Genomic DNA, 26593 nt, shown 5'->3' with positions numbered 1-26593 from the left:
ATGTTTGAATTATTTGAAGTTTGATATTTGATGTTTGATGTTTCATATTTGATGTTTGATGCTTGATATTTGATATTTAATGTTTGAATTGTTTGAAGTTTGATATTTGATGCTTGATGCTTGCAGTACAGTAGAACCCCGGTAACTCGAACTAACTTCCATTTCCCTTGGATTTGACCCCACTTTTCAATCATTTTTGCTCGGTTAACTCGAACACCCCGCTAACTCGAACTAAATTTCGTTTCCTTTGATCAAAATTTGGGTCAAATTTTACCCCGATAACTCGATATTCCGGTTCTTGCAACTCGCCACGGATGCCCATTGATAATGGAGCAACGAACAGATCGCGTATTTGACAGCCATACGCTGTATTGCATCAAACATCAAGCGGCGTGTATTGATTTGCTTAGGATCAATGTTGATGTTTGATGACTTATCAAGGAACAATAGTTTTTTTCGCCTGACAAAAAATTCTGAGCCTCCAAAGCTACTCCACGCACTTGACAAAATTTTGGTAGGCGAAAAAAATCCCTCGCACTTTAAATGGTTTCGTGTTGTCAGATCTTTTGTAAAACAAACAAAATTTCGCGTGATACTTCGTAAGTGTTTATATTAATTCTGTTTTCAATAATAGCCCAATTTCGATATTTTAAAATTCAGCCTAAAAGAGTAGACATCACTACGAGGCTCCGGGGAATAAACCCCACAAACTCTATAGTTTGGTCCCCGGAGCCTCGTCCTGAGGTCTATTGTTTAAGGTTGAATTTTAATATATCGAAATTGGGCTATTAAATACACATTTTGATTTGAACAACATAATTGCAATGATCAGTTAGTTTTGTCGCTGAATTGAGCAAAACGTTAAAGCATGTGTTTCAAATTGCTTTGAAAAATGAACAACGGTGTTTATCTTTTACATTATTTCCAAGAAAAGTGCAGGGAATGAGCTAGTTGAATTGCTTATGAATTGTGTTTGAGTTTTATGTGCGAGCTGATCGATTACCTGAGGCTGTCAGAGGGTTGAATTTATAAATTTGTTTTGTTCGCGAGTAGACGATGCTTTACACTGCCTTTTGGCCTAATTTACGAGATGTTTAAGCCTTGTTAATACGCCTTTAAAGCAAATAAAGTATCGAGTATTATTTCTTTTTAGAGAAGCGACTTATATCAATGCATTGTTGCGCTCGTATATCGAAGGAAAATATTTAACGGAGTTGCAAGATACTGCAATGGCCATTAAAACAATGTTCATCATGAGAATAGAGCGAGACCCACGCCGTGCGCCGTTTGCCTGAAAGGCTTTTGAAAAGGAGTTGCTGCTCGAACAATTCCTACAATTTGTGTGTAGAGCGGTGTGTCTTTTGCTTTTTTAAAAATTGTCGATTTTACTCCTCATACGTACCCAATAGCTACTAGGCTTTTCGTAATTAATTTCCGGCATCTGATGGTTTTAATTTTTACTGACTGTACAGCTTAAGCTTTCAAAGGATGTTGCCGATGGCAAATTAAATATTCAATAGACCCCGATAACTCGAAACCCCGCTAGTTACTCAAATTGCTTTTTGTTTCCCTTCAGAGCTCGAGTTACCGGGGTTCTACTGTATTTGATGTTTGAATTACTTGAAGTTTGATATTTGATGTTTGATGTTTAACATTTGATGCTTGATGTTTGATGCTTTATGTTTGAGATCTGATATTTAATGTTTATTATTTGAAGTTTGATATTTGATGTTTGATTTTTGATATTTTGATATTTAATATTCGTTTTTATATATATATTTGAAGCAAGCAGTATGGTAGGGACACAAAACGAGGCCCCTCAAGTCATAAAATTTTACAGCAATCGACTTTTATGTTAGTAAAGGAATAAGAAGAAGACGTGCTCAGTTTTAGTGAACCGTTTTTAAGAATAAAACATGCAGCTGAGTTTTGTTTTTAGGTGGAGATGATTTTATAATTGTGTCCCATTGCCTTATCGCATTAGCAAATTACTAGTCATTTTTGCATTTTCATTTGCTTCATTTGCGTTCTGTTTGCTGCGAGGACAGATGACTTGACAGCTTTCGGCCATATTTTGCCACACGAGCGGCCGTTTTTATTTGCATTAATAGTGACACTGGTGAAAAAAAGAACAATAACTCTAAATTATAAATAAAACTGTCTTTATTTATTTCATTTCCGGCTAGGACGCAGGGGCCCCTCACATCAGCTAAGAGGATAAATAAAAATAAAAGTTTACCTGCTTTTGTCGCGTCTTTGTTTCTTTATACGCGGCCTGCAAGTTGGTGGTCTGGAGCCGAAAAAATTATAGCCGGTCAGACGGAACGAGGAGACTGGAACCGAGAAATCTTCGGAAACCCTCGTAACTCTTAGTTTATGACAAGGGGTGAAACTTTGATGACAGCCTTCAAATTTGACATGAATTCACAGCCAAGTATTTGTCTGAATTTTACCATACTTACTTAGCAGACGAGAGAAAGGTTGAACGTGATATCCGTGGGTTTATTTTGCCCAAATGTTCCTAAGGATACGATATTTTGGCGTCGTTTTAAAACTCATTTTACTTCCTGTCATAATCGCCTGGTTTTTCTTTGGTTACCGTGACGACCAAGCCCATCTAAAGGAATTCACATCCTGTTTGCGTTTCCAGAAAGTTTTCCCCCTCGGGTTCTAAAGATCGAGCCAATCGGAAAGCAAGAACTCGCACTGTGTTTACGTTAACAGGATGAACATTTTTTTTTTTCATGGCACTGTTGGTATCTTAGAAATATTTTGTCGTTTAATAAATCAATAAACTATTAATCTTTTTCCAGCTGCGGTGCCTTTTACGAATGCCTTATTTGCTAAAAATAACAGCTTTCTTCATATCTTTGTCTGCCTAATAGCACCGCATTAAAAACAGGGGCGTTATGCTGGTGAATTGTTTATTGTCAAACGAAAGAAGATTTAGAGAAAAGAAATAGAATTTGAAGAAATGTTTCTATTTCATGTCGAAATACAGTAATAAAATGATCATCACAACAGATTTTTACATTGTGGAAAGTTTTGTTCAATCCATGAACTGTAATCGAAATATTTTGCTAATAAATTGATGAGTACATGTCTAGCAAAGTAAGGGGCATCTGTTGCACCTTATGTGCGCTCGTGTGTTTTAGAGAGCGAATAAATAAAGTACAGTAAAGTAAAGTACCGTTATTTAAACACGGTTGAAGGCAGGTTCGTAGGGCCGTGTGTATGCATGATATGAAACAAATACGAAACAAACAGTCATATTTAAGAATTCAAACCGGCATGAGGCTGACCTCTAGAAAATATGTAGGGGTTGAATTCGGAACAACCCAACACAAGACGATTAAAAAGTAAAATTGATATTGCAGACGTTATATATTGTTCGGCCGAGGTTCACCGACGCTTCAGCATTGCTGCCTTCCTCTGTAGTGGTTGGTTAAGTAACTGATATGATAGAAAGTACAAATTGTTATTTACAGTCGTACGAAACTGTTTGCGTGCGCCAAGATGTGCTCGTCTTACCGGCGACTCCATATATTATAGACTGTGAAATATTTGTTGTCGCTAAACTCTATAAATGCTGAATAAATGTTACCTTTAAACTTTCCCAGAGACCTATCCGTGGCCGTTTTAGCTGCCGTCAGGAAATGTTATCAGTATTTCCTGCATTTTGGGGTGGTCATTGTTTTGTAAGCAAAATAATGTTCCCCTTTTTAGTTATTTTAACCAAATTTAGACAGGCAGAAGAAAGGTTTACACGCACCCTTGCATTTTGACACATACACACACAACAAAAACAAAGAAATCAGCCCAATACTTTAATCCATCCATGTACCAAATTGTTGTCAAGCTTTACACTACCGGTAATATAAATATTGCTTGCCTTGTTATGAAAATGCCTCTTAAAGGGAATTGGAGTTAGGGAATGCAATTCCAAACGTCGTTTACACGGCTTTATAGCTCTGTCTTTTAAAACTCCTGTTAAAAATTGCAAACACGACCTGTTCGCTCTAGGCCGAGTTTTATTTTATTTTATTTTTTCGTTTTAGCCGACGGGAAGAAACGTTCGTATGATTCAAAGCGCCTTCTGTTTGAAAGTACTGCTGCTGGGGAGCGAGTTGAGAATCGTAAACTCGCTCTCATAAACTGACATTGCTGTGACTGTACCTTGTCTGCCTGAGAATAGCATTGATAGACTTAATAGTTGAAACAGAGTTGAACATCTGGATACGATGCATTTGGTACGAATGAATGGGAATCGGTTTTTCTCTCCTCGATAATAATTCATCTCTACTGTGTAAGCTACTAAACAGCGGCGTGTATTGATTTGCTTAGGATCAGTGTTGATGTTTGATGACTTGTCAAGGAACAATAGATTTTTTCGCCTGACAAAAAATTCTAGGCCTCCAAAGCTACTCCACGCACTCGACAAAATTTTGGTAGGCGAAAAAAATCCCTCGCACTTAAAATGGCTTCGTGTTGACAGATTTTTTGTAAAACAAACAAAATTTTGCGTAGCACTTCGTAAGTGTTTATATTAATTCTCTTTTCAATAATTTAATACCCATTTTGATTTGAACAACATAATTGCGATAATCAGTTACTTTTGTCGCTGAATTGAGCAAAACTTTAAAGCACGTGTTTCACGTATTTCACGTATTTCCAAAAAAGTGCAGGGAATGAGCTACAACCCTAGTCAGAAGTAGTTGGAACGCTTCCGCTAAGAAGATAAAAAATGCGGATACTTGACGCTTAAACTTTCTCAATGGTGCATACAAACATTTTAAGAGCCCCCCTCTCCCCTTTCAATGTTGAACCCATTGTGGCTAATGATTGTCTGTGCAATATGTTCGGGAGCTCAACATTGAGAAGGGGAGGGGGGAGAGAAGGAATTAATTTGGTAATCGTGCCAACACTTCTGACGATGGTTGTAGTTGCTTATGAATTGTGTTGGAGTTTTATGTGCGAGCTCATCGAAATTACCTGAGGCTGTCTAAAGGTTAAATTAATAAACTTGTTTTGTTGGCGAGTAGACGATGCTTTACACTGCCTTTTGGCCTAATTTACAAGATGCTTAAGCCTTGATAATACGCCTTTAAAGCAAATAAAGTATCGAGTATTAATACGTTTGAGAGAAACGACTTATATCAGTGCATTGTTGCGCTCGTATATCGAATGAAAATTTTTAACGAAGTCGCGAGATACTGCAATGGCGATTAAAACAATATTCATCATGAGAAGAGAGCGAAAACCACGCCGTGCCAGGGACCGCGCAGGAGGAATTTGAGGGGGGGGGGGGAGGCTTAAACTCGAACGAGGAGGTGTAAGCCAACTAGGGGGAGTGGTCCCGGGGCATGCTTCCCTGGGAAAATTTGGATTTCAATTTCTCTTAGATACCGGTAAAAGCATTTGTAATTAAAAATTTAAACATTCAGCGCTTAATTTTTTTTTTGTATAAGTATTGCATAAAGTTCGATATATCTTCCCACTGACCCTTTTAACCTTTACAAGACACGAACCTTTCTCACCATGTTGAATTACCGGTAACTGAAATGTTACCAGAACGAATGAAAAAAGACAATTTCACCTTAAAGTTCATTGTTACAAAATGAATTACCTTTAGCATGACCTCGAAAACTAACCGTATTGCCTTATAAACGTAACCGATTTGTTCGGATCGAAACTGACCAATGAGGACACAGGCCTTTTTCATGAGAAGTCCACTCGCTCTTAAAAAGCCAGTTTTTAATAAAGGGCATGATCTTGTAGTAGCCTAACATTTTTCGATTACAACTGAAAACCTCTAAGACAATTGTCCGCATTAACTTGTTTTTTTTTATGTATCTTAGTTGAAGGCGAATCTATTTTGGTGATAGTAACTGCTGTTACTTTCGTCCTTTACAAAATATGGCGTCCAGAGACGAAATATTTTCAGTAATTTTCCGTTTGTTTTTTAATTTATTATAATTTTTTTCATGTTACTGTAAAAAAATGGAGAGGGGGCTAAAGCCCCCCTAGCTGATTCAAGCGAGCACTTGTGTTTGTTGTTTCTGTGTTTTAGTTCTTTATTTTATAGTTCTTGATATTCACCTCTGAAAATTAGACTAAAACTTCGTCTCGGGGAATATTCGCCGAGATTCACTGAGCTTGAGGCGAAAAATTGTTATATATTTTAAAGTACATATTTCACAATATTTTTTTAATGCTTTATTTACTTTAAATCACTGATTGTGAGGCACAACACAACTATTAAGGGTAAGCAAGAAAAACGGACCACTGAATCCCACAACCAACAACCAACAACCCTGCATCTACAGCAAGCAAAATCAAATCTACTGCCTCATTAGGTTTCTTCACTCTGGTCACTAGTCACGTGTGCAAATGAGCTGTGCATGGTTCTGTTTCTGGAATTAAAAAAGAAGAAAATTACTAAATGTGTTTTTTATATTTCCTCTAGAATATGATCTAAGGATACTAGGATTAATTTCCTTTAACCTTAAACAATTTTTTTTAAACACTGCCAACATCAACATGTTTCTAACTAAGATTCCTTGTTAGAACATTGTTTACTGGTTTAGATGCTTATTCAAACCTTGTTACATTCATCAAAGGTTTTCCAGACGACTTATTTGTTACCTTAACGCAAGAAAACAACCAGCGTATCTGCAACTCCGACATTGCCTGCAATGCAAAAAGAAATAGTATTGATGAGTATTGAAGACAATACAATTTACTAAGTGATGATGATGATGATGATGATGATGATGATGATGATGAAAGTATTTATATAGCGCCAAACTCCACTAATTGCCCATGGCGCTTTACAATGAAAATATCAATAAGATGAAGTAAAAATGTAACAAACTCTAAAATTCAAAAGCGGAAATGTAATTACTGATGTATCCAGTAGTATTCATTGTGGCCCATGAAACAAAATCCGGCATATTTCAAATGAATTTAACATGGATGACCTGAATCCCATGCAGGAGACGGATTTTAATATTTTTTGTCGAAACAAAAAGACTTCGGTGGAAACAAACTGCATTACTTTTTTACCGACCCAATAGGCATCTATAAGCGGTTTCGGTTTTTCCTGAGACGTTGTTGCCCCGGGGGGGGGGGTACTCCCTTATAATGGCCTACACGGGGAGGCTCCGCCCGAAAGGGGTACCTTTTTAAGGCTTCAGGTATATAAAAGGGAAGGGATTTCACAAGTTTAGGTATACGAAAGGGTATACAAATCTGTCATTTAGGTATTTAAAAGGGCCTTTAATTAAAATATTTCGAACAGACGCAAATTATGGCTGTATTATTTTAATTTATTAAGCGCTACATGAAAATAACAAGAAAACGTCTTGTTCTAAGTCTATGCCATGCCTTTTAGGTATATGAAAGGGGTACCTTTTTTCAGCAAAAGGTATACGAAAACGGTACAATTTCTATCAAAATGGTATATAAGGGTATATAAGGGTAAGGGGTTAGAGATCGGGGCGGAGCCTCCCCGTACAAACCTTTTTTGAGTGCCCCCCCGGGCGTTGTTGATGGACAATGTTGTTTTACTTACTGTACTGGTTCCAATTGGTGCGACCGGGCTGCTTACTGTATAACACGACATTTTTACGAGGAAGGTAGTGCTTCTCCCAGTCACAGACCGGACCAGTGATCACCATCCAGCCGAGATCATTCGGACAGCCAGCATGCACGCTGCTGATGTAAAAGCTGCGTTGGGGTGATCCGTCGATTTGAAAAATGTTCCGTGGCGCGGTAGCAAGGTCATTCCAGGGGAGATTGTTTTGGTCCAATTTATTGAACTGGAACCAGTTCAGCTTGTCTGATCTCTTGGCGATGAATTTTAGGTCTTTGACCGCATTCACTCCTTTATAAAGGACAACCCTTGCCTGTTAAAATCAAGAACATTTTAATTTGATACTAGCCATACCGCGCGTTTTTTAATAACCATACGTAATTTTAGCTACCATGCAGGTAATCGAAAATTCTATACAAAATTAATTTAGGGCGATTTTAAGATCTCTTGAGTTTAAAATTAGGTAACAAATTCTCTAACCATTAAGCCAGTGTGTTTGCTGAAGCACTTTAGCCATGATAAGTTATATTCTGCTTACCTCAGACGCGCCGAAGGCTCCCCAGTTCAAAACGATCCTGTTCTTGTAGTCGTTTGGGTACTTGCTAGTGACGTTAAGAGCGTCCATTTCGAACTCAGCGTATGTATCAGCTGACTTGTAAGCGTCCTGTGCAAGTTGGTTGGCGCCGGTTACCGCCTTAAATATCATGGTCCAGCCTAGTGTATAACAGAACAAAGAAAACCGTTATAATACCCGATTCCCTCTATAGCGCGCGCCTGCAGGGAATCACGGTAGTTGTATTCATCAAACCATGCACGAGACTCAGCAACGTGCATCGTTGCTAAGTCTCGCGCATGGTTTGATAAATACAACTACCGTGATTCCCTGCAGGCGCGCGCTATAGAGGGAATCGGGTATTGGATCAAATATTTCTTATGATGGAGTATTTCTTATTTGGAGGCAAGCGTAGCCGAGTGGTTTAGGGCGCTGGTGTTGTAATCCGGAGGTCCCCGATTCAAGACCTGCCCTTGGCACTAGCTGGATTTGTTTCTCGGTTGTCCCGAGTTCAAATCCTCCACCACGCTTTGTATATAGCCAACTGGTCTGCCTCCTGCCAGTGGGGGTTTTTAACCTTGTTATGTTCATTTAAAATTATTTGTTTCCTCTGTTTCAGTGGCATGCCTGTAAACTAGCTATCTCGAAGCTTAGTGCATGACCACTATAAAAAACAGCATTTACATTTACATTTTTTTTTACATTATGTTCTAGCTGGGAAAAGCGTTCTCGTCTAATGCTTACCTCCGCCAGCCATGTCACAATACACTGGGAAGGCTTCCCTCCTGTCTGTTTGAGAAAGGAAAAAGTGTTAAGTGGCAGTTTCTCTTAAAGCGGTCCATCGCATTTCGGGTTCGGAAAAAAGTTTTCCCTCAAACTTTGCCCAGTGAACTATCTTAGGTTGTAAGTAAATGCAACGACTTTAGTTTTTGGAAATACGTTAAAATATATTTTTTAGAGCTCTCAACAGTGAAGGCTGCAAAAGGCCTAATTTTGAGCTTGGCCAGAACGAGAAATTTGATAAGTTGACGAGCTCGCCGCTCAAAAACAACCAAACGCACCAAATAATTATTATTATTTCTTAGTTAAGTGGTCCTTCAAAGGTTGGAAACGCATATTTATTTTGATACATTTTGATTTACGGGTCCGTGAAATTTTAAATATCAGCAACCGTTAGATCGCGTTTTGTAAACATGCAAAAGTATGGTGTCTTCGCCGGCCTTTATTTCACGAGTCCAGACCAGACCATTCTAAATTCCAACTGAATCATACTAAACAGATGTTAGGAAGCATAGAAATATAAAAATACCTTGCACTTTTTATCTTCCTTTGCCACCGCGACTTCGAAAATTTCGTGCTTATGCGAGTAAGTAAGCTCATTTGCATAATGTGTATGAAATACTCGCATAAGCACCAAATGTTCGAAGTCGCTGTGGCAAAGGAAGATAAAAAGTGCAAGGTATTTTTATATTTCTATGCTTCCTAACATCTGTTTAGTAGGATTCAGTTGGAATTTAGAATGGTCTGGTCTGGACTCGTGAAATAAAGGCCGGCGAAGACACCATACTTTTGCATGTTTACAAAAAGCGATCTAACCGTTGCTGATATTTAAATTTTCACGGACCCGTAGATCAAAATGTATCAAAATTAACATGCGTTTCCAACCTTTGAAGGACCACTTAACTAAGAAATAATAATAATAATTTGGTGCGTTTGGTTGTTTTTGAGCGGCCAGCTCGTCAACTTATGAAATTTCTCGTTCTGGCCAAGCTCAAAATTAGGCCTTTTGCAGCCTTCACTGTTGAGAGCTCTAAAAAATATATTTTAACGTATTTCCAAAAACTCAAGTCGTTGCATTTACTTACAACCTAAGATAGTTCACTGGGCAAAGTTTGAGGGAAAACTTTTTTCCGAACCCGAAATGCGATGGACCGCTTTAAGAGAAACTGCCACTTAAGTTTGTCCGGGAGGGGGTTACTCGGGATTAATATTTCAAGTGATGGGGATGATTGAAAGATAATGTTGGTTTGATGAAATTTTCGATTCGAAAATTTTTTGGGAAGGGAAATTTGACAAGTTTCTTTTTTTGGTGGCTTGATTTGAGAAAGGATTTTTTGGGGCATAAAAAGTAGTGCCTTCAGTGGTTAAGGGTCAGAAATTCGGCAATAATGTTTTGGGCGTTAATTTTTGGTACAGGGATTTTTTAGGGTTTTGTTGAAAGCCCTAGGGGTTTTGTTGGGTCTTGATATTTGCCTCCATTCGATCATCCCCGTCACTTGAAATCCTGAGTATACCCCCCTGGGATTACTTTATCGCACTGTGATGAAAACCATTACTTAAAACAATTAGGTATTTATACTGCAGTCGTAAATAGACTCCCAAGCTTAACTGAGGGTTAGGGTTAGGGTTAGGGTTAGGGTTGTCCTGTAATTCTTTTGGTTGTTGTGTGAATTTGCCAGTACACTTGAAGTCTCAGTTGATGATCTGTTCTGTTCTCACCTTTGAAAATGTATTAAGTTGAGATTGACTAACAAAGAAACAACTGACAAGCGACTTTGACGATGATTTTTCTTTTTCTTAACTTAAAACACATACACAACTCAAGAATGACTATAAATCAAAAAAACGTACCAGTTAAGGTGATCCAATAAACTCCATCAGCCGTTTGTCCTCCGATGTCCAACAGGTCTTTACACGAATAACCTGGATTGTTCCTTGAACCGAGTGGAGTTTCAAACTGTAGAGCCTTCCAGTCGTTACCATCACAAAAGAACAATTTTCCGCCACCCTGCTTCAACTCACCGGCTGTTTTGGACGTGCAGTCGCAGTTGCTTGCACGAACTTTGGTGCCACATTTCGGGCGCTTTCCAGCAATTGTGAAGCACATCGTGCTGGTCAAGATAATCCACAATATGGCCAGATATCTCATGGTTAACCAATATCTGCCAAGAAACGTAGAAGGGCATGAGTTCATATTCAATGCGCTGGTTTGTCAAAGAACAAAATGTGGCCAATAAGTGTCAATAAAACAGAATTTCAAGAAAAAGCCAAGAAATCATAGTTATTTAAATTAACATAAGCGTCGAAAATGTGCAAACGCGCACTCGAATTGGGCCAACTAATTCCTCTTTTCTTAGATGGTGGGCGATAGCACACATGCGAACAAAAAGCGCTAACAACAAGCACTCACAGATTTTCAGATGTGTTTTATTGTTGCGTGGTAATGGGTGCACTTTCGTTATTCGCTCGCAGTGCTAATGTTCACGACAATTAAACCAGCGAAAATTAATCTACATGAATCCGAAATTTAAAGAAAAATGACACGAGCATGGGACAAAGAAAAATTCTGAGTCCCCGACGGGAATCGAACCCATGGCCTCCCAGATCGATACCGGTTGGGCGCTCTAACAAACTGATCTACGAGAGACTCGTTGTGATCTGGGCCATTTACTAGGTTGATATGTGACACGCGTCCTGCATACAATTTGGATCAGCAATGTCGAATTCAACAAGTGTGTAGTAAATAATAAAGATGGTAAATTTTGAGTTCGTTGATAAATAATAAAGATGGCCAATTTTACACGATTTTTTGCATATGTAGCATATATGTTCTAAGCCTTGCGAATACAAAGGAAATCAAGATTTTTGAAGAGGAAAATTAATATTATAATATGGAAGTAGGCAAATGTTAAAACGCAGAGGTATTGAAGTGAAAATGCGAAAATGTAAAAGTCTTGCATTGACAAATGTAGAAGTGTAGAATTTTTTGTGAGGCTCTTAGTAAGCTAACAAGCTCTTATGGTATCTAATCACATACTTTTCAAACAACTCAGCGCATGTGTCGAAAAAGCGAAAGCGGCAAGCTAAACGGTAAGAGAGAAATAGAGTCAAAATGTTAGATGTAGCTTGCAAAAAAAAAACACAACTATAAACTTAAATCAGTAAATTCTCCAATACTTACTTAACGCTGTTCAACGGGGAATGAACTTCTCGTTGAAATACCGTGCCCCTGATTTACCCTTGTCGTGTTTGTCTTTTAATTTGTTTTTCACGTTTTGTTTTCTCACCATGATTTACTAGGATATAATTACATCTGAGTGTGATTCTGCCTGAATAAACAAAAGCGAAGGTAGATTTCTGATTTAATGGAAAGTATTTGTTCTTTATTAAAACCCCCTAATTCTGGTAGAAATGTTTTGGTTTAAGATTTTCTCACGGCAATAAATAAAACAGAAATATAGTCAGTATATTGAATTGGAGAAAAAGTAAGAAAAGAAACATTGCCTTTTAATTTATTATAAAATCAGCCGCATTTTCATAACGTGAGCGGTAAATTTAACTGTCAAAACTTCTGTTTGTCAACTATGGGAGCACGGTGGCTGTGTATATAAACCTCAATTAACTCTTTTAACGAAGACTTTAAAAACAAGGCGTTTTTTTTAAGGCTGAACCTACAACGTATATATTGTTTATTAATTTTATTATAGAATCAACAGCATTTCACTTGAGCAATAAATTTAACTGTTGAAACTTCTGTTTCTCAACTTTGGGGACACGACGCCTGTGTTTAACCTCAATTAACCCTTTTAACGAAGACTTTAAAAACAAGGCGTGTGTTTTAAGGCTGAACCTACAACGTTTATATTGTTTATTTATTCAGTTTATTATAGAATTAGCAGTATTTCTATAACTTGAGCAATAAATTTAACTGTCGAAACTTCTTTTTCTTAACTTTGGGAACATGGAGCCTGTGTACGTATTTTAACCTCAATTAACCATTTTAACGATGAAATTTAAAACAAGGTGTGTTTTTTAATCCTGAACCTACACCGTATATTTTTCAGACGAGAAAATTTAATTGTTATGTTTTTTTGATCCACTTGGAATTAAGTGCAACATTGTTTTTTATAGAGAGGAATAAGAATTCGTCTGACAAACATATATGCACTGTTAAGTTTTGTAAAAGTTTCTTTAAAGTTTATTATAGGTAAAGCGTGCAGGAAGGTTTGAATTTAAATAAAAAAATCTTCAGTTGGCGTTCTAGGGTCATTTCATGCATTAAAGAAGATTATAAGTCATAATTTTGAGCACTGTTTTGGCCAAAAATGCAGCAGAATCCCAGTAATAATGCCCGTGTAGATAATGATCGTTAACGAATGATTTAATCTTCCCTTATATTTTTTAACAAAGAACAAATATACGAGAAGAAATTTTGCGTGCGTGGAACCTTGCACATATTGCCATAACTTGAACAACGAACTGGAGGAGAGGTAACCTTACCCTGTTTCAGATTAAAATGAATTTTTCATACCCTATTATTTTATGACCTGGCAAAAACTTATTCTTCCTTTCTAATCAGACCCTTCCTAGGAATTACTTCGGTTTGCCTAAACACTTGAGAAGGGCTTTAAATTCTCTGTGTCTATTAAATCATACTTCTTAAGAGATGAATAAAAAACTATTCATTATCAAATGTTTTCTTTTCCCAAATTGCTGACTTTCAACGGTTTTTCAATCTTTCGCGCGGTCAGGCTGAAATAAAAGAACTACAAGCCTTTACTAGTCTCACGCGTTATTTGTGCGTCACGAAGTAAAGTTGGATAATGACATGGGTTATTAAAGCTTATTTACACCGATGCCATGCCAAACAGAATACGGGAGAGAGTTTAAAATATCCTTTGTTATATAAGAAAAATAGTAACGACCTAAAAAGGGTAGAGATTTTGACCATTTTGTTTGAAATAGGATATGGTTTATACGCTCAGGTAGAAATAAGGTATATTAGACGTTTTTATAGTCTTCTCTACATTTTTACTCTTCATTAGGTTTTTGAAAACTATTCGCAAGACTCATAAAAAATAATAAAATGTCCAACAAGATACATTTCTACCCCTTTATTGCGTGCTTGAAAACATGGCTGTGTTCATTGACTTAAAGATACATTGTCTCTTTGTCAATTTACCACCACGACTCAATCATGACGGGGATTTTTATGTTTTTTATTGCAATTCTAAAGACGGTTTTTGCTCGGCACGGAAGCTGCCAGCTATCAATTTGATTGTGAAAGATTGAATTTTAAGCGTTGACGTTTTCTGTCACAACAATGCAAACATGCCCAAAATGGGCTTTTAGCATTTTTGATATCGTGATTATTAAATTTGATCAATTTGAACAGCTGGGAGCTCAGGCTCTCGATATGAGCACTCGATCGTGTCGGCGGTAAAATATTATAAGGATTTGCATGAAACTTTATAGTTATTAGTAGCATTTAAGCAATTGAATTTGTTGATAAATGAAATAATAAAATGAAACCGCCTTTTAATGATAAGAGAGAGACCCTTCGGTTAACGATCTGAACAAAAAAACAAAAAAATTACCAGTGTCGACAGAAAAACTAGCGTAAACATTTCTTGTAAACATTGCTAAGTTTCTAATTATGTTTACAATAGATTTGTTTTATAAAACGGTGCGAGATTTAATTGAAAAGCTTAAAACAATCTTGGTTATAAGTTTTTAAATGTGACAACGATTAAATTTCGACTTTCGCTTTACGTCATTATTAAGAGGCTCTTTGTGTAACTTTTTGTAACGTCACGTTTCCAGTCCCCTCCTCCTTCTCTTTTACTGTTTCCAATGTAGGCTGGTACCGAGTCTCCGGCAGGAACATGCCCAAAAATCCGGCAACCAAGGCGTTCAATCCCATGATGCCATACGGTAAGATCGGATGAATACGTTGCTAAAATAATACAAGGTTGAGTTAATTATGTCTTAACAATATAAGCATTTAGTATCCAGGAAACTGAAATACCGTAAATGTCCGCCAAAAAACCCGATCCATCCCAATCACCCCCTGAAAGCTTGGTTATGATGTAACAGTATTATGAGCCTCTTGTAGTACTCATATAGCGACTGTAGAATTGTTTTAAAGTTTTTACCATGTTTTATCCTTGAACGCAATTATATTTTTCAGACTCAAACCCCTTCCAAATTAAAGCTGAATCATTGTAAAACCCAACAAATCTTATTTCGTTAAAAAGTCCCATCCAAGAAATAACCTCACCTAGAAGTCCACTTTAACAAATATAAGCCCACAGCTTATCGAAATTTTACGGTGTGAAACTATTCTTGTAATCATCTTTTTGAGTGTGAGCTTTACAAATAGTTTAAATGACACGACATATAACACAAAACAACTTTGTAGGCAAATTACTGTTTTTTAATATCGGATAGTAATGTCTTAATACTTGTCTGAAGAACATTACATTTTCTGCACAAATGGTCTACAAGATAAACTTTGTTTCCAGAGCTTTCTCCTACAGGTAAAAGACAATTTACAAATACTCAAAGAGATCAAGCAAATTTTCAGCAAATATGGGCCTTTCTCTTGTAATCTTGTAATTATAATACTTTGATCTGACTGTGACTTGTATTTGTACGTGTTAATTAACTTAACAAAAGCACGTATTCATTGGGAAAATCAACCTTAGTATAAAACATGAACTAAATCAGTATTACGGAAATCACTTACTAAAAAGATAATGTAGGGAGAACAAAACTGGCCAATATAGGATGCAGCACTGGAGGTTCCCATGGCAACATTCCTAAGAATGATAATTCAAAATAGTTACTAAAGTAATCAAAGGCCAGTTCTTGCTGACTACATAGTATATGCACAATATGACAAGAGGGACTCATTTCTCATTTATCTATTAATTTTTTATCCAACCATCTATGTTATACTTCCATTTGATAGGTTTTTTGTCTGTTTGTTTGTTTTTTGTTTGTTTGCTTATTTCTTTTCTTTTTCCTTTAACAGTTGGACGTATTGTGAAACCAAACTTTTACAAAAATTAATCATGCTGTTTGCACTTATTCGATTAATTTTTTGTTCAAACAAAAATCCCTTAAATATCAAATCCACACTCCAAGAGTATTCATTATTTTTTCGTTTTTCTGTTATTTGCGTAACTATGGTATTATTCATTACCTGACAACTGTGGGGAAGAGTTCTGCTGAATAGACATAGATACCATTAAATGATACCGTGATCCAAAACTTGGCCCAGATCATGGCTAGCATGATTTGCCCGACAAGATGTCCTGCCAACAAGAATTAAAACAATAGTAACTACTATGAGACATCCTTCAGGAGAGGTGGTGCAAGCAAACATATATTACAGCAATCCATCTCCAAAAAGATGTCAATGCGGTCTGTGGTCAATACGTCGCTTTATTGTACGACTACGACAGCTGAGAGGGAAAGTGACTCAACCAAACAAATACTTTTTTCCTGCCAGCCTACCGTTCCAACAAGTTTCTATTGCTCTTTTTTCAAAAAGTCGTGTAATAAATCTGTTATTAACCAGCTTGCTCGGGACCTATCATAACAGCCCTCGGTCTTGACTGTACGGATCACTGCTGCGCCCGGTTCGTACTCTCAAGACCCAACACCGGTATATCTAAGGGCCTCTTTACATGAGAGTTTTCGTCCCGGGATGAATTCATCTCGGTGTCTGGTTATTTTCTTGTTGCTGTTTATATGATGATACATTATTTCGTCCCGGGGTGAGTTCATCCCGTGACGATTTCATCCCGGGATGAAACACCGGGATGAAATGTCATCCCGGGATGAAACGTGACGAAAAACCCCATGTAAACAGTCCTTCCCGGGATGAAATGTAATGTTATGTAAGCGCGGGCGAGATGAATTCAACTCGGGCGGGACGACTTATCCCGGGATGAACACGCTCATGTAAAATGAAATTGTTTTCATCCCGGGACGAAACTCATCTCGGCTCTCATGTAAAGAGGCCCTAACAATATCTTGCGTAATCGCGCGAAGTATCGGCTGATACTTATCCTGACCACTTAGCCGACAGAAACTAAGGCCTCGTCGACTAGAATCAGACGATATTCCGCAAGATTGAGCAAGATTATTGTTTTTTTTATTTAATAAACTGTCAACGAAACTCATTTTGCAGCTACAAGTGCTGGGCATACCGTAATGCAGCTCTTCGCAAGACCTCGGACGGACCCTGGTAAACTATGGCAAATAACAAGGCCTTCTTGACCATATACGGGCATCGCGCGAACTTGTTGACTAAGTACCTCAGTTATCTTGATGACATTTCTTAAACGGAATGGATTACAATGCACCATGGGAAGAACTTGTTCTGAAAACAATTTAGCTAGTTTTGACTCGAATTAAGCTCGACAAAAAAATTGATATAAATTATTGAGATTGACCGTGATAGTATTCGACCTCCTTACCTGTGTTTACCTCGGCAGTTTGCTCGTCATAAGTTGTTAAAAGAACTGAGCCTGCAGCCCCAGCAGCGGCTAACAGCATGGAAATGAAAACACCTTTCTTGCGACCAAACCTTAAAAAGTTTTTAATCAAGTTAATGAAATACCAAATGAATTTCTTTCAATTTTCCACTTAAGCTCGGCACACTCAGGCCTAAACAAGTGAAAGTAGGTAAAGTCTGCGTTTGAGCCTAGTGGCTCATCAGGCCGGAGCTTATCCCAGTTTCAGTAGCATGAAGCGTCTACTCCCCCCTGGTTGGGATGCTAGTCCATCGCAAATCAGTGAAGAAAGCAGCGAAATCAGCCTACAAATAGGACAAGGATGACAGGAAAGAACACAATCTTTTTTATTTCGTACTCAGAAGCAAACGTATACCGTAGAATTCCGGAAGCCCTGGGCTTATACAACTTCGTAAGGAGTTTTGGGTGGGCTTATAAACGGAGGGGCTTATATCCGGGAGGGCTTATAAGCGGAATGAAAAAAACGTTTCGAAAACGAGCCACGGGAGTGTTGATGGAAATACGTTTTTAGTTAAAAACGCATATTAAAGCAACACAAGTTAGCGCTATTCAGTACTGTCATCCGGTAGAGGGGGGCTTATATCCGGGGGGGCTTATAATCGGATGTATTTTTTTGTTTCCAGGATGATGGGCCTATAACCGGGGGGGCTTATAAGCGGGGGGGCTTATAAGCGGGGGGGCTTATGACCGGAATTGTACGGTATGTACATGTTGATAATAGGGAGAGCACGACAAAGTAGATTATTTTAACTGTAAAGCATGCAAGTTTTAAAATAACTGGAAGAGCAGCCGGGCACAGATGGACGTTTTTCACGGTTTTTCGGCACAAATGGAAAGCGCTTGTAGTCTGGCTTTTGAGCGGTGGTTAAATAAAGGTTACCTGACTGACCTGTTATAAATCCAAATGCCTGATGGGATTGCCGGAAGTTCGACGACACTGGCAAGGAAGAAGTTCAGGTACATGTTTCCACCAACATACGGGATACTGAAAAATACCCCATAATACACCACGGCATTGACAAACCTAAAAGGTAATGATCACGAAAACAGCTTAACATGGGAGAACTTGAACCTGTCAAAAGAACATACGGTCATTCATTCCTAATTACTCATACACAATTAATATAATACAATGATTATGATTTTTACTGACTAATGGAGAAAAAACAGTTTTCTAAGTGTCCTAAGTGAAAAAATGATAAAGCAACTGTGCCTTTCAAATAAAATTGTTAACAATTTAAATTCCTCTTTCTTATTGAAAACAACATTGGCAGACGTTGCACCATCTTTGGACAACTAATTTTATAATGGGCTACGGGGATTTTCTCTCTTTTTACTTTAATTTCAGTGAAGAAACAACAACGATGGTACTGAAAACACAATCACAAACTTAACCACTTGCCATTTCATCGACGCGCTATTTACGGACCTACGTTAAACATACAACGTCCTCTCATTTTTTATAATATCATTAACTTGTGTTCGGCGGGTTGAAGGACGGAGAAGAGCTTTTTGAGGGAATAATGCCTTTTACTTATGGTTAAGGTGTTAAGTCTATCCCGACCGGGAATAGGGTGCCTTCACCGAAATCTATCAAAAGCAATTTAGTATGACATGCCTCTGTTCAAGGGATTGTTGTTGCCACGGGAAGAACTTTTTGAAAATTATTGATTTTCCTGTTTTTAGATGAAATTTTTGTTGAAAACGTTAGTCATAATAAGAAAAGCAATCCTTATGACGGCTTTTCGGAAATCATAAGGTCAAATGGCGTAATTCTCAGGTCATTACATGTAGCGGACTCGACGTCAAAGGAAACAACTTTGGATATATTATAACTCCTACAAGTTTTTTGGTTTAATATCTTTTGAGAAAAAAGTGAACACAGCCAAGAGTTTTACCATCATCATAGGAGGGAGGATTGGGCTGCCAGGCCAAACTAAGAGTTTGCATCTTATAAATATATAGCACCTGATGTTCAGTTTTACCGATTTTGGCACTGGTACTGACAATTTAACTCTCCTAGTCTAGTTCTTTCGATCTCGGAGAGTAGTAGACAAAATTTCGATCTATCAATTTTATTGGTCTCAAAATGTTAAATACAATATAGTATAAAAATAAATTGCATGTGGTTTTAAAAAAAGGAACAAATAGAAATTGCGCGAACGGGAAAAGTTACCCATGCGTGGCGCAACCCTAAAAACTAGTACAAATTGTGATAAAAATCTAAAACTTAATAAAAGATTACAATAAAACTACATTAATGACGTATGTTACCAGGAACCAGGTGCAGGGCATGTCAGTGTTATAGGTAGTGTCCAGTAAAGTAAAATAAGTGGCACGCAGAAAACTAAAAAACTTGTACTAAAAAATTTGTATTAAAATATGAATTAAAATATGAATTATTCGATTAACTTATTAGAACATTTGACACTTTTCTTACCAAGAATACCATATAATTAAAGTCTTCTTTGCCATAAATCTAGACCCGAACAAATCCCGAATGTCGCCCAGTCTTTCACGCCTCCCTTGGTTTTCCTCAAAGTGCAGCTCCCCCTCAGATATTTCTTTGCCGTTGACGCGCGCGATGTTTTTACACAGTTCTAACGCCTGCTCAGTCTTCCCCGTCACGATCAACCAGCGAAGGGACTCTGGAGTAAACCTGAAATCGAACAACTACTTCTTACAACAGCATTTAAATTATAACATGGATGAACAAAGAGGAAATAAGGCAAACGGTAAAAACTCTATCATAATGAAACGGATTTAGGAATGAGGTAACAGATATATTGAAAGCTTCGGTTTAGTGTGGTATGATCGTGCATGGAACGTATTTCGCTGTCGGTGTTAATCCTTAAAGCAAATTGGCCACCACACATTGGTGAGGAAAACGTCTGCGTGCGGTACTGATCGATCAGTTGCATGGGTTTGCAATCCTCGTCCAAATGGCAGCTGAAAGTAAATAATCACTGAGTGCGATTCTTAGGCAGGGAAGGGCCACGTCACTGTCTGCTTCGGTTGTTTTGCTACCTATGAATGTTTTCACCCGGCTGTGAACAAAACGATGTTGGAAATGTAGGGCTGAACCTACGGGTCTATCCAATAATCTCGGAATGCTTGACGAGAAATTGAACTTAAATATAACTACTTTAGGAATTCCTTGCTTGCTAAAGTAACTGAACGAGACAATTTTACCCACTGCTATACCACAACTCAGTGCACAATTGCACAAAGTGGCATACGAGGCAACTCCACCATGCAAGAACTGGCCTCGACAGCCACACAAGACGGCCACAACCAATTTAATTCTAAATGTCAACGCGGGCACAGACCATCGTCTAATACGATTGACTCAGGCCAATGCATAGAGCAGTTGAACTCACTTCGCTAAATGAGGGTGAGAAATAAAACTGTCAAATAAAGTGAGAATTGCCCTCACACACAGGACGTGCTAACAACGTCAACCTTAGTGCAACTTCGGGAGGTACGATGGCCAATAATGGCACAGTTGAACATTATTTGTAGATAAGGGTTTTGGGGCGGGGTCAGATGCCAAAGAAAATTGTTCAATAAATCAGAATTCTCTATTTTCCAATTGCCCATAATACACTTTGTTTGCCCCCCAAATTTTGCATAAACTATTGTTTTGGAAATATGCAGTCCTCCCAAGAGAATTTGAAAACAACAGTTTATGCAAAATTTGGGGGGCAAACAAAGTGAATTATGGGCAATTGGAAAATAGGGAATATACTTTAAATATCAGACTTACCAGTAGCCAATCACAAATGGAATTGCTGGTGCTCCAGTCACTATGCACAGAATCCTCCAGTCTCTGACAAGATAAGCAATTCCTGCCAAGGCCATCAAGGCAAGAGGAAACGAACAGAAAAATGATGTTCCCATCAAGCTTCTGCGGCGAACACCCACAAACTCGGAGACTAATACAAACATACACGATCCTTGTCCTATTGGGAGAAAAAACAGGTATTTAGTTTTTTTATCGATCCTCTTGATAATAGTAGAATGGAATACTCTAACAGCGTTTAAGAATGCTTGTCGTAACAAGATATTAAAGGAGATGTTAGTTCCACTGACAAAATTCGTAAGTGATTATGAATAAGCGACTTAAAGGTGATGCTATTTTAACTGAAAACAAGTTTTGGTAGTTGTTGGAGAATTCTATATGCCTACGATTACAAGTACAGTTACAAGTACTGCCCCCCCCCCCCCCCCCCGCTTCCCCCTCCTCCTTCTCCTTCTCCTCCTCCTGCCCATCATCATCATCATCATCATCATCATCAGCATCAATTTCGCATCATTCTTTGGTTCGTTGTTTGAAGGGGTCTAAACTTCTTGCTTCCCGTTCCTTTTACCCCTGGTAATCACTTCCCCGGAGGCTCACATTACTCTGTGTTTGCTTAATTGCAAATTCAGTATTAGGCAAATTTGTGGAGTCATTTTTTTTATACGTCCGCCTTGGGTCACTTCATTTCCCCTCTAGATCTTTTCCCGTCTCCCTTAGTCTTCTCACCAACTCTAAACCCGGATTCTAAAAACCCCTCTACCCCTGCCAATATGAAAAAAGTATACATACCAAAGCCAAAGCCAACGAGAAACCGGAGGACAGCAAACAGCCAATAAACATTCGGGAAAGCCGACAGTAAGCTGAATATGGCAATTCCAAATCCAGCGCCAAATATGGCCTTTTTCCTGCCGAATTTGTCTGAGAGAGTGCTGATAACTATACAACCAATCAACGAACCAAGGTACACCAAGGAAGCAGCTATGGTGCCAAAGAGTGCTTTGTCACAAACCAAGTCAAACTGAAAGGATGAAATGACCTGGTTAACTTAAAACGGCTAACGTGCAAAAGTGCTGCTCGGGGATATTGGTAGCGTGACTAGCCTGAATTTCAGGTCACGAAGTTCAAGTTCTTAGGCAAGACACTTAATTTTCTGCTGTGCCTCTTTCCACCCGAAAATATGAATAGGTACCAACAGGAGCCCCTTTGACGAACTGTGTCGCCTGGTTCACACTTGTTCGATAAGAACTAACATAAGGCATAATCAAAATCGTGTGTGAACCGTCATGAAATAGGTAAAAAGTAAAGTCTGTGTCCGAGCCAAGTGGCCCATACAGCCGGAGCTTATCCCGGTTTCCGTAGCATTAAGCAACTGAGAGTATTGCTACTGCCCCCCTGGATGGGATGCCAGTCCATCGCAGGGATTATCCTCAGCAGTAAATTCGCCGGTACCCATTTATACACCTGGGTGGAGAGAGGCACTGTGAGAGTAAAGTGCTTTGCCCAAGAACACAACGAAACGCCCCGGCCAGGACTCGAACCCGGGCCGTTCGACTCGGAGTCGAGCGCGCTAACCCACATGAAATAGGCACAAGCACAATATTTTGATGTTGACGTCTCTCATATCATGCAATGTTCATCAGAATTTCTAAAGCACTGTACTTGCGTATGTCGTCTTAGCTTGTGCTTCTGCTTATATCAACTGTAAACATCCTTGTCATTATGCTTGCGCTTATGCTTTTGCTTATCTCACAGGTGTAAGCCACGATTAAGATTCTTGAGGCGGGAGGGGGGAAAGCTGGTGTTAGACTGCTGTGTCAATATTTCTAGTTCCTTCACGATAGCTGTGCTCTAAGCGAACAAATAGACAGTGTAACGAGAGCTAGTGATCGACTTCTTTTGTAAGCAGTTCCAACAAAAATTATTAACAAAAGATTAGCGAGTTGAGACCAAAGCTGTATTATGATAGTTACCTCCGTGACTACTGATGTGAAGTCGTCAACAAACTCCCAGGCGTTCCTAGAGATGTCACACCTGTGTTCGTAGTTCTCGTCCCCAGGGAACACGGTTCCGTTCACTTTGCACTCGCTGCTGTTGCTTTTTACAACACAACGCCAGCCAGGTTCAGCGGCGATGAATGTTGACAGGAGCAGTGGCCAACCATACCAGAACCAAACAAGTATGTTACCAAAGATTAACAACAGAAGCTGATAACGACCGAAGCTGCCAATTTTCTCCAAAACTTGATCAGCGGTTAGCGCCATTGCTATCAGGAAAAGTTAAAAAAAATATCTGATAAGACTTCAAATTAGTATGGAATCGCTGTACATTTTTACGTGTCTTGCAGTGTTTTTGGCAAGCGTGGAAAGCAAAATAAAATTCAAATGAGAAATTAAAAATGCACGGTGATTAATAACAAAACATGGCAATGTTACACATAAGGTTGTCTTTCTTTCCCAAAATTGTTTGTTAGTCGTTCATTGATCGACACGTTATTTTGAAAGCAAGTATTCCAGGATAATATCAGATCCTAAGATTAGCTGCTACGTAATAGCTGTGCCCGCTCAACAAAAGTATTCGCCCCATGTAAGAGAATCCAAGAGAGTCTTGGATTCCGGATTCCGCATCGTGGATTCCGGATTCCAGTGACTGGATTCCGGATTCCAGTGACTGGATTCCGGATTCAATGCCTGAGGATTCCGGATTCCAAAAGGTGCGAGATTACGGATTCCACACCTTTTAAATCTGTTTTTTAGTGGTACCTCAACAGCAGATTACGCTATTTTTATAGCATATTCAGCTGTTTAAAAGATGCGATGTCGTCTATTTTCTTTCCTTTTTTGTATATTAAATTTAAATATACGTAAAAACGTAGAGCGTAAAGCGAGAAAAAAATTCAATTAAATTACAATATTGATTACTTCGAAATTACGCACGTATTTCTATAGAACAAAGAACAGCTGGACTTACATTTATAATTCCATGCAAAAAGCTTAATCCCTAGCCAGCTGTGTACAGCCGTCCCGCTCCCCTAAAAAAAATCGGGAGGGAACCGTTCCCACCCCGATATTTTGAGGGGAGCGGGACGGCTGTACACAGGCTACTTAATCCCGTAAATACTGTTTCACAGTTCGATACGCTAACTTAGCTTGCAGTCCCGCGCATCAAGAATTTGAGTGAAGAAGCGTGAGGCAACTAGGGGGTCCAGGGGGCATGCTCTTAGATACCGGAAAATGCATTTAAAATTAGAAGAAAATAAACGTTCAGCGCTTAAAATATTGCTGTAAAAATGATATATTCGCCACTGTTCTCGTTCAAGTCCAAATCCGCATTACATGAAAACTTTGTGTGGTATAGATTCTTATTGCTTCTTATGCCAACTGTTTCAGAAGGTTCGTTTCACTGCTTGTCAGTTGCGACAATTACGCCAACATACCGACGAAAACCGACCAAAGTGATCCGGACTTCGTTAAATATCTGTTGCAGGTCAAATTGGTTTTCAGGTTAAATCTGTTTTTAGTCGATTTCAACAAAGGCATTAAAATCTGTTTAATCAGGGGACTGCCGGTTACATTGAAAGAAATTTGAAAATACAGAACAATATGTACAATACATTGTGTGTCACATGTCACGTCACGCGGGAACCGTTATCACTAGTTACATGATAACGTTTTCCAGCAAGAATTTCCTAGCATGTCTGCAACACGATACGGGCTCGTTTCCGGTTTACATAAAATGAAACATTTCCCCACAAACACAAATTACATCTCTTGGTAATATTCGAATAAGACCTAGGCTGTTTAACTTTGCACCACTTGATGTCATGCTTAGTGTTCTGATCTTTTAAACTCCATACATACTTGCAAAAAAAAAAAATTTGAAAACTTTCTTTGGGACTTAAACTGATCTTACCTGATTTTTCTCCGGCAATGATACAGCGTACTATCTTGAGGACGGTTATTTAATTCAAGTGATGATGGGGAATATGCTAAAATGTGATGTTTCTAAATTGTGATGTTTCTACGGCCGAACGTAACATACGAAAAAAACGCTTAATACGGCCCAGAACGCGAAAAAAACACCACACATGAATAGATTAACATTTAATTCACCTTTATTGAAATATTTCGAAAGAGGTTCATTTATAAATGTAATTTTCAGAGCTTTATTCAGAGCTTTATTCGTAACTCTCATAGATTTCAACATATTTCTATTGTTCGTCTTGAGTGAACAATTATTAACCACGAACACATAGGGTGGTCTGCCTATGCCATAACAACAGAATTTGCTAGAAAACATTTGACGCCTCATCAAGAGGCAATGCGCTCTCGTTTTCTGTACATTCGGTCATGTTCTGATGTTGTGAAGAGAAATACAATTATAAATTAAATGAATAAAGCTGGATAACTTAAATAATTTTCTATACGTTTTTTTTTTCGCTGAAGATACAAACGTTTTTAATTTGCATATTTATAGACTAATAAAAAGGCATTGTGTCATTACAAAATATGCACGTTCTAATCTACGCCATCAGCAATATATAATTAGATCTCGTCTGTTTTCATCCCTGCTTCCCTGCTAAAACTATAGTGACCCATTTGGCTCAGCCTTTAGCTTCTGATCTTTAAACCATTTCAGATCATGGCTGGAAAATTTTGACAATGATGTCTTTCAAATTTTAGTGTATTCAAGAAAGCCTAATGTACAGATAGATAACGGAACAATAGGCTAGCTTTATCGATTGTCATTTTTTTCTAGCGGCATAAATGTTAAATAATAACAGTCGATCCAAATTTGATTTCATCGATTGGTCATACCGGGCTCGAGCGAGGAAAGCCCTTGCTCCTCCAACTGTCAAGCACAATCTGACGCAACCTCAACTTCGATCTACAAGTCCTCAGAAGAAATTAAGAACTCAAACTAAAGTCAAAAGCGCAAGGTAAAAGTGTTTTTGCATTTGCGGTTGATTCGCTTCGGTGCCCAGCAATTCACAGAGTCAGTGCAGAGTCCAGAAAATAAGTCACAAAAAAATGTCCAACTAAAATAAGTTTTCAGATCCAATGTTTTAGACATTATTTAGCAAAGTGCGTTTACCTGCTTTAATCCAAAAGCTATCTTACCTTAGTTCTCCTCAAAAAGACCAAAATAGATGAAAAGACCTTTGTTCGTAGCTCGATGCAAGTTGATGATGGGTAAATGAGTCTTAAATATGCTACGCCCAACAGTAAAAAAAAAACGTTGTATGGTAATTCTGTTGGTAACCAATAAAAATCCAAGTTATTTTTTAATTGATATTTCAGTGATATCTATATATCAGTGAA

At 38.3% G+C, this 26593-nt stretch overlaps 2 protein-coding genes across 4 annotated transcripts; both read right to left on the bottom strand.

The window, feature by feature from the left end:
- Window positions 1-6201: 6201 nt before the first annotated feature.
- LOC144636779 (uncharacterized) lies at window positions 6202-12874 on the bottom strand. Of its 3 annotated transcripts, none has more exons than XM_078495979.1 (7): window positions 12109-12874; window positions 10779-11089; window positions 8892-8936; window positions 8133-8308; window positions 7574-7907; window positions 6646-6690; window positions 6202-6413 (listed from the first exon to the last, which is right to left on the bottom strand). In XM_078495979.1, the coding sequence occupies exons 2-6, from the start codon at window positions 11074-11076 to the stop codon at window positions 6647-6649; spliced, it is 897 nt and encodes a 298-aa protein (XP_078352105.1). In that variant the 5' UTR covers window positions 11077-11089; window positions 12109-12874; the 3' UTR covers window positions 6202-6413; window position 6646. The 3 variants fall into 3 exon arrangements, with proteins under 3 accessions (XP_078352105.1, XP_078352106.1, XP_078352103.1); XM_078495980.1 differs by lacking the exon at window positions 12109-12874 and adding an exon at window positions 11965-12005; XM_078495977.1 differs by lacking the exon at window positions 12109-12874 and having other exon boundaries at window positions 10779-11453.
- A 445-nt stretch (window positions 12875-13319) lies between these two features.
- On the bottom strand, window positions 13320-26450 carry LOC144636759 (uncharacterized). Its single transcript, XM_078495955.1, has 10 exons — window positions 26393-26450; window positions 23246-23538; window positions 22065-22293; window positions 21240-21435; window positions 19914-20132; window positions 18363-18497; window positions 17417-17526; window positions 16135-16246; window positions 15676-15748; window positions 13320-14883 (listed from the first exon to the last, which is right to left on the bottom strand). Exons 2-10 carry the CDS (start codon window positions 23534-23536, stop codon window positions 14707-14709), a joined length of 1542 nt encoding a protein of 513 aa, XP_078352081.1. The 5' UTR covers window positions 23537-23538; window positions 26393-26450; the 3' UTR covers window positions 13320-14706.
- Between the last annotated feature and the right edge of the window lie 143 nt (window positions 26451-26593).

This window comes from Oculina patagonica, chromosome 13, assembly GCF_052425735.1.
Source record: "Oculina patagonica isolate OP01 chromosome 13, crgOcupat, whole genome shotgun sequence".
NCBI classification, from domain to species: Eukaryota; Metazoa; Cnidaria; class Anthozoa; order Scleractinia; family Oculinidae; genus Oculina; species Oculina patagonica.
Note: the sequence above shows the minus strand (reverse complement) of the source record. Positions and strands in the feature narration are given on the sequence as shown.

Bases quoted from the DNA above. Each gene is read 5' to 3' on its own strand.
- LOC144636779 (XM_078495977.1), bottom strand. From the start codon at position 11,121: ATGAACTCATGCCCTTCTACGTTTCTTGGCAGATATTGGTTAACCATG. The intron at 8,937-10,778 runs GTACGTTTTTTT...TTTCTCAAACAG, and splicing joins TTATTGGATCACCTTAACTG to ACAGGAGGGAAGCCTTCCCA. The intron at 8,309-8,891 runs GTAAGCATTAGA...GTTATACACTAG, and splicing joins TTGTGACATGGCTGGCGGAG to GCTGGACCATGATATTTAAG.
- LOC144636759 (XM_078495955.1), bottom strand. From the start codon at position 23,536: ATGGCGCTAACCGCTGATCAAGTTTTGGAGAAAATTGGCAGCTTCGGT. The intron at 21,436-22,064 runs GTATGTATACTT...TTCTCCCAATAG, and splicing joins TCTCGTTGGCTTTGGCTTTG to GACAAGGATCGTGTATGTTT. The intron at 17,527-18,362 runs GTCAGTCAGGTA...AAACTTTTTAAG, and splicing joins GGCATTTGGATTTATAACAG to GTTTGGTCGCAAGAAAGGTG.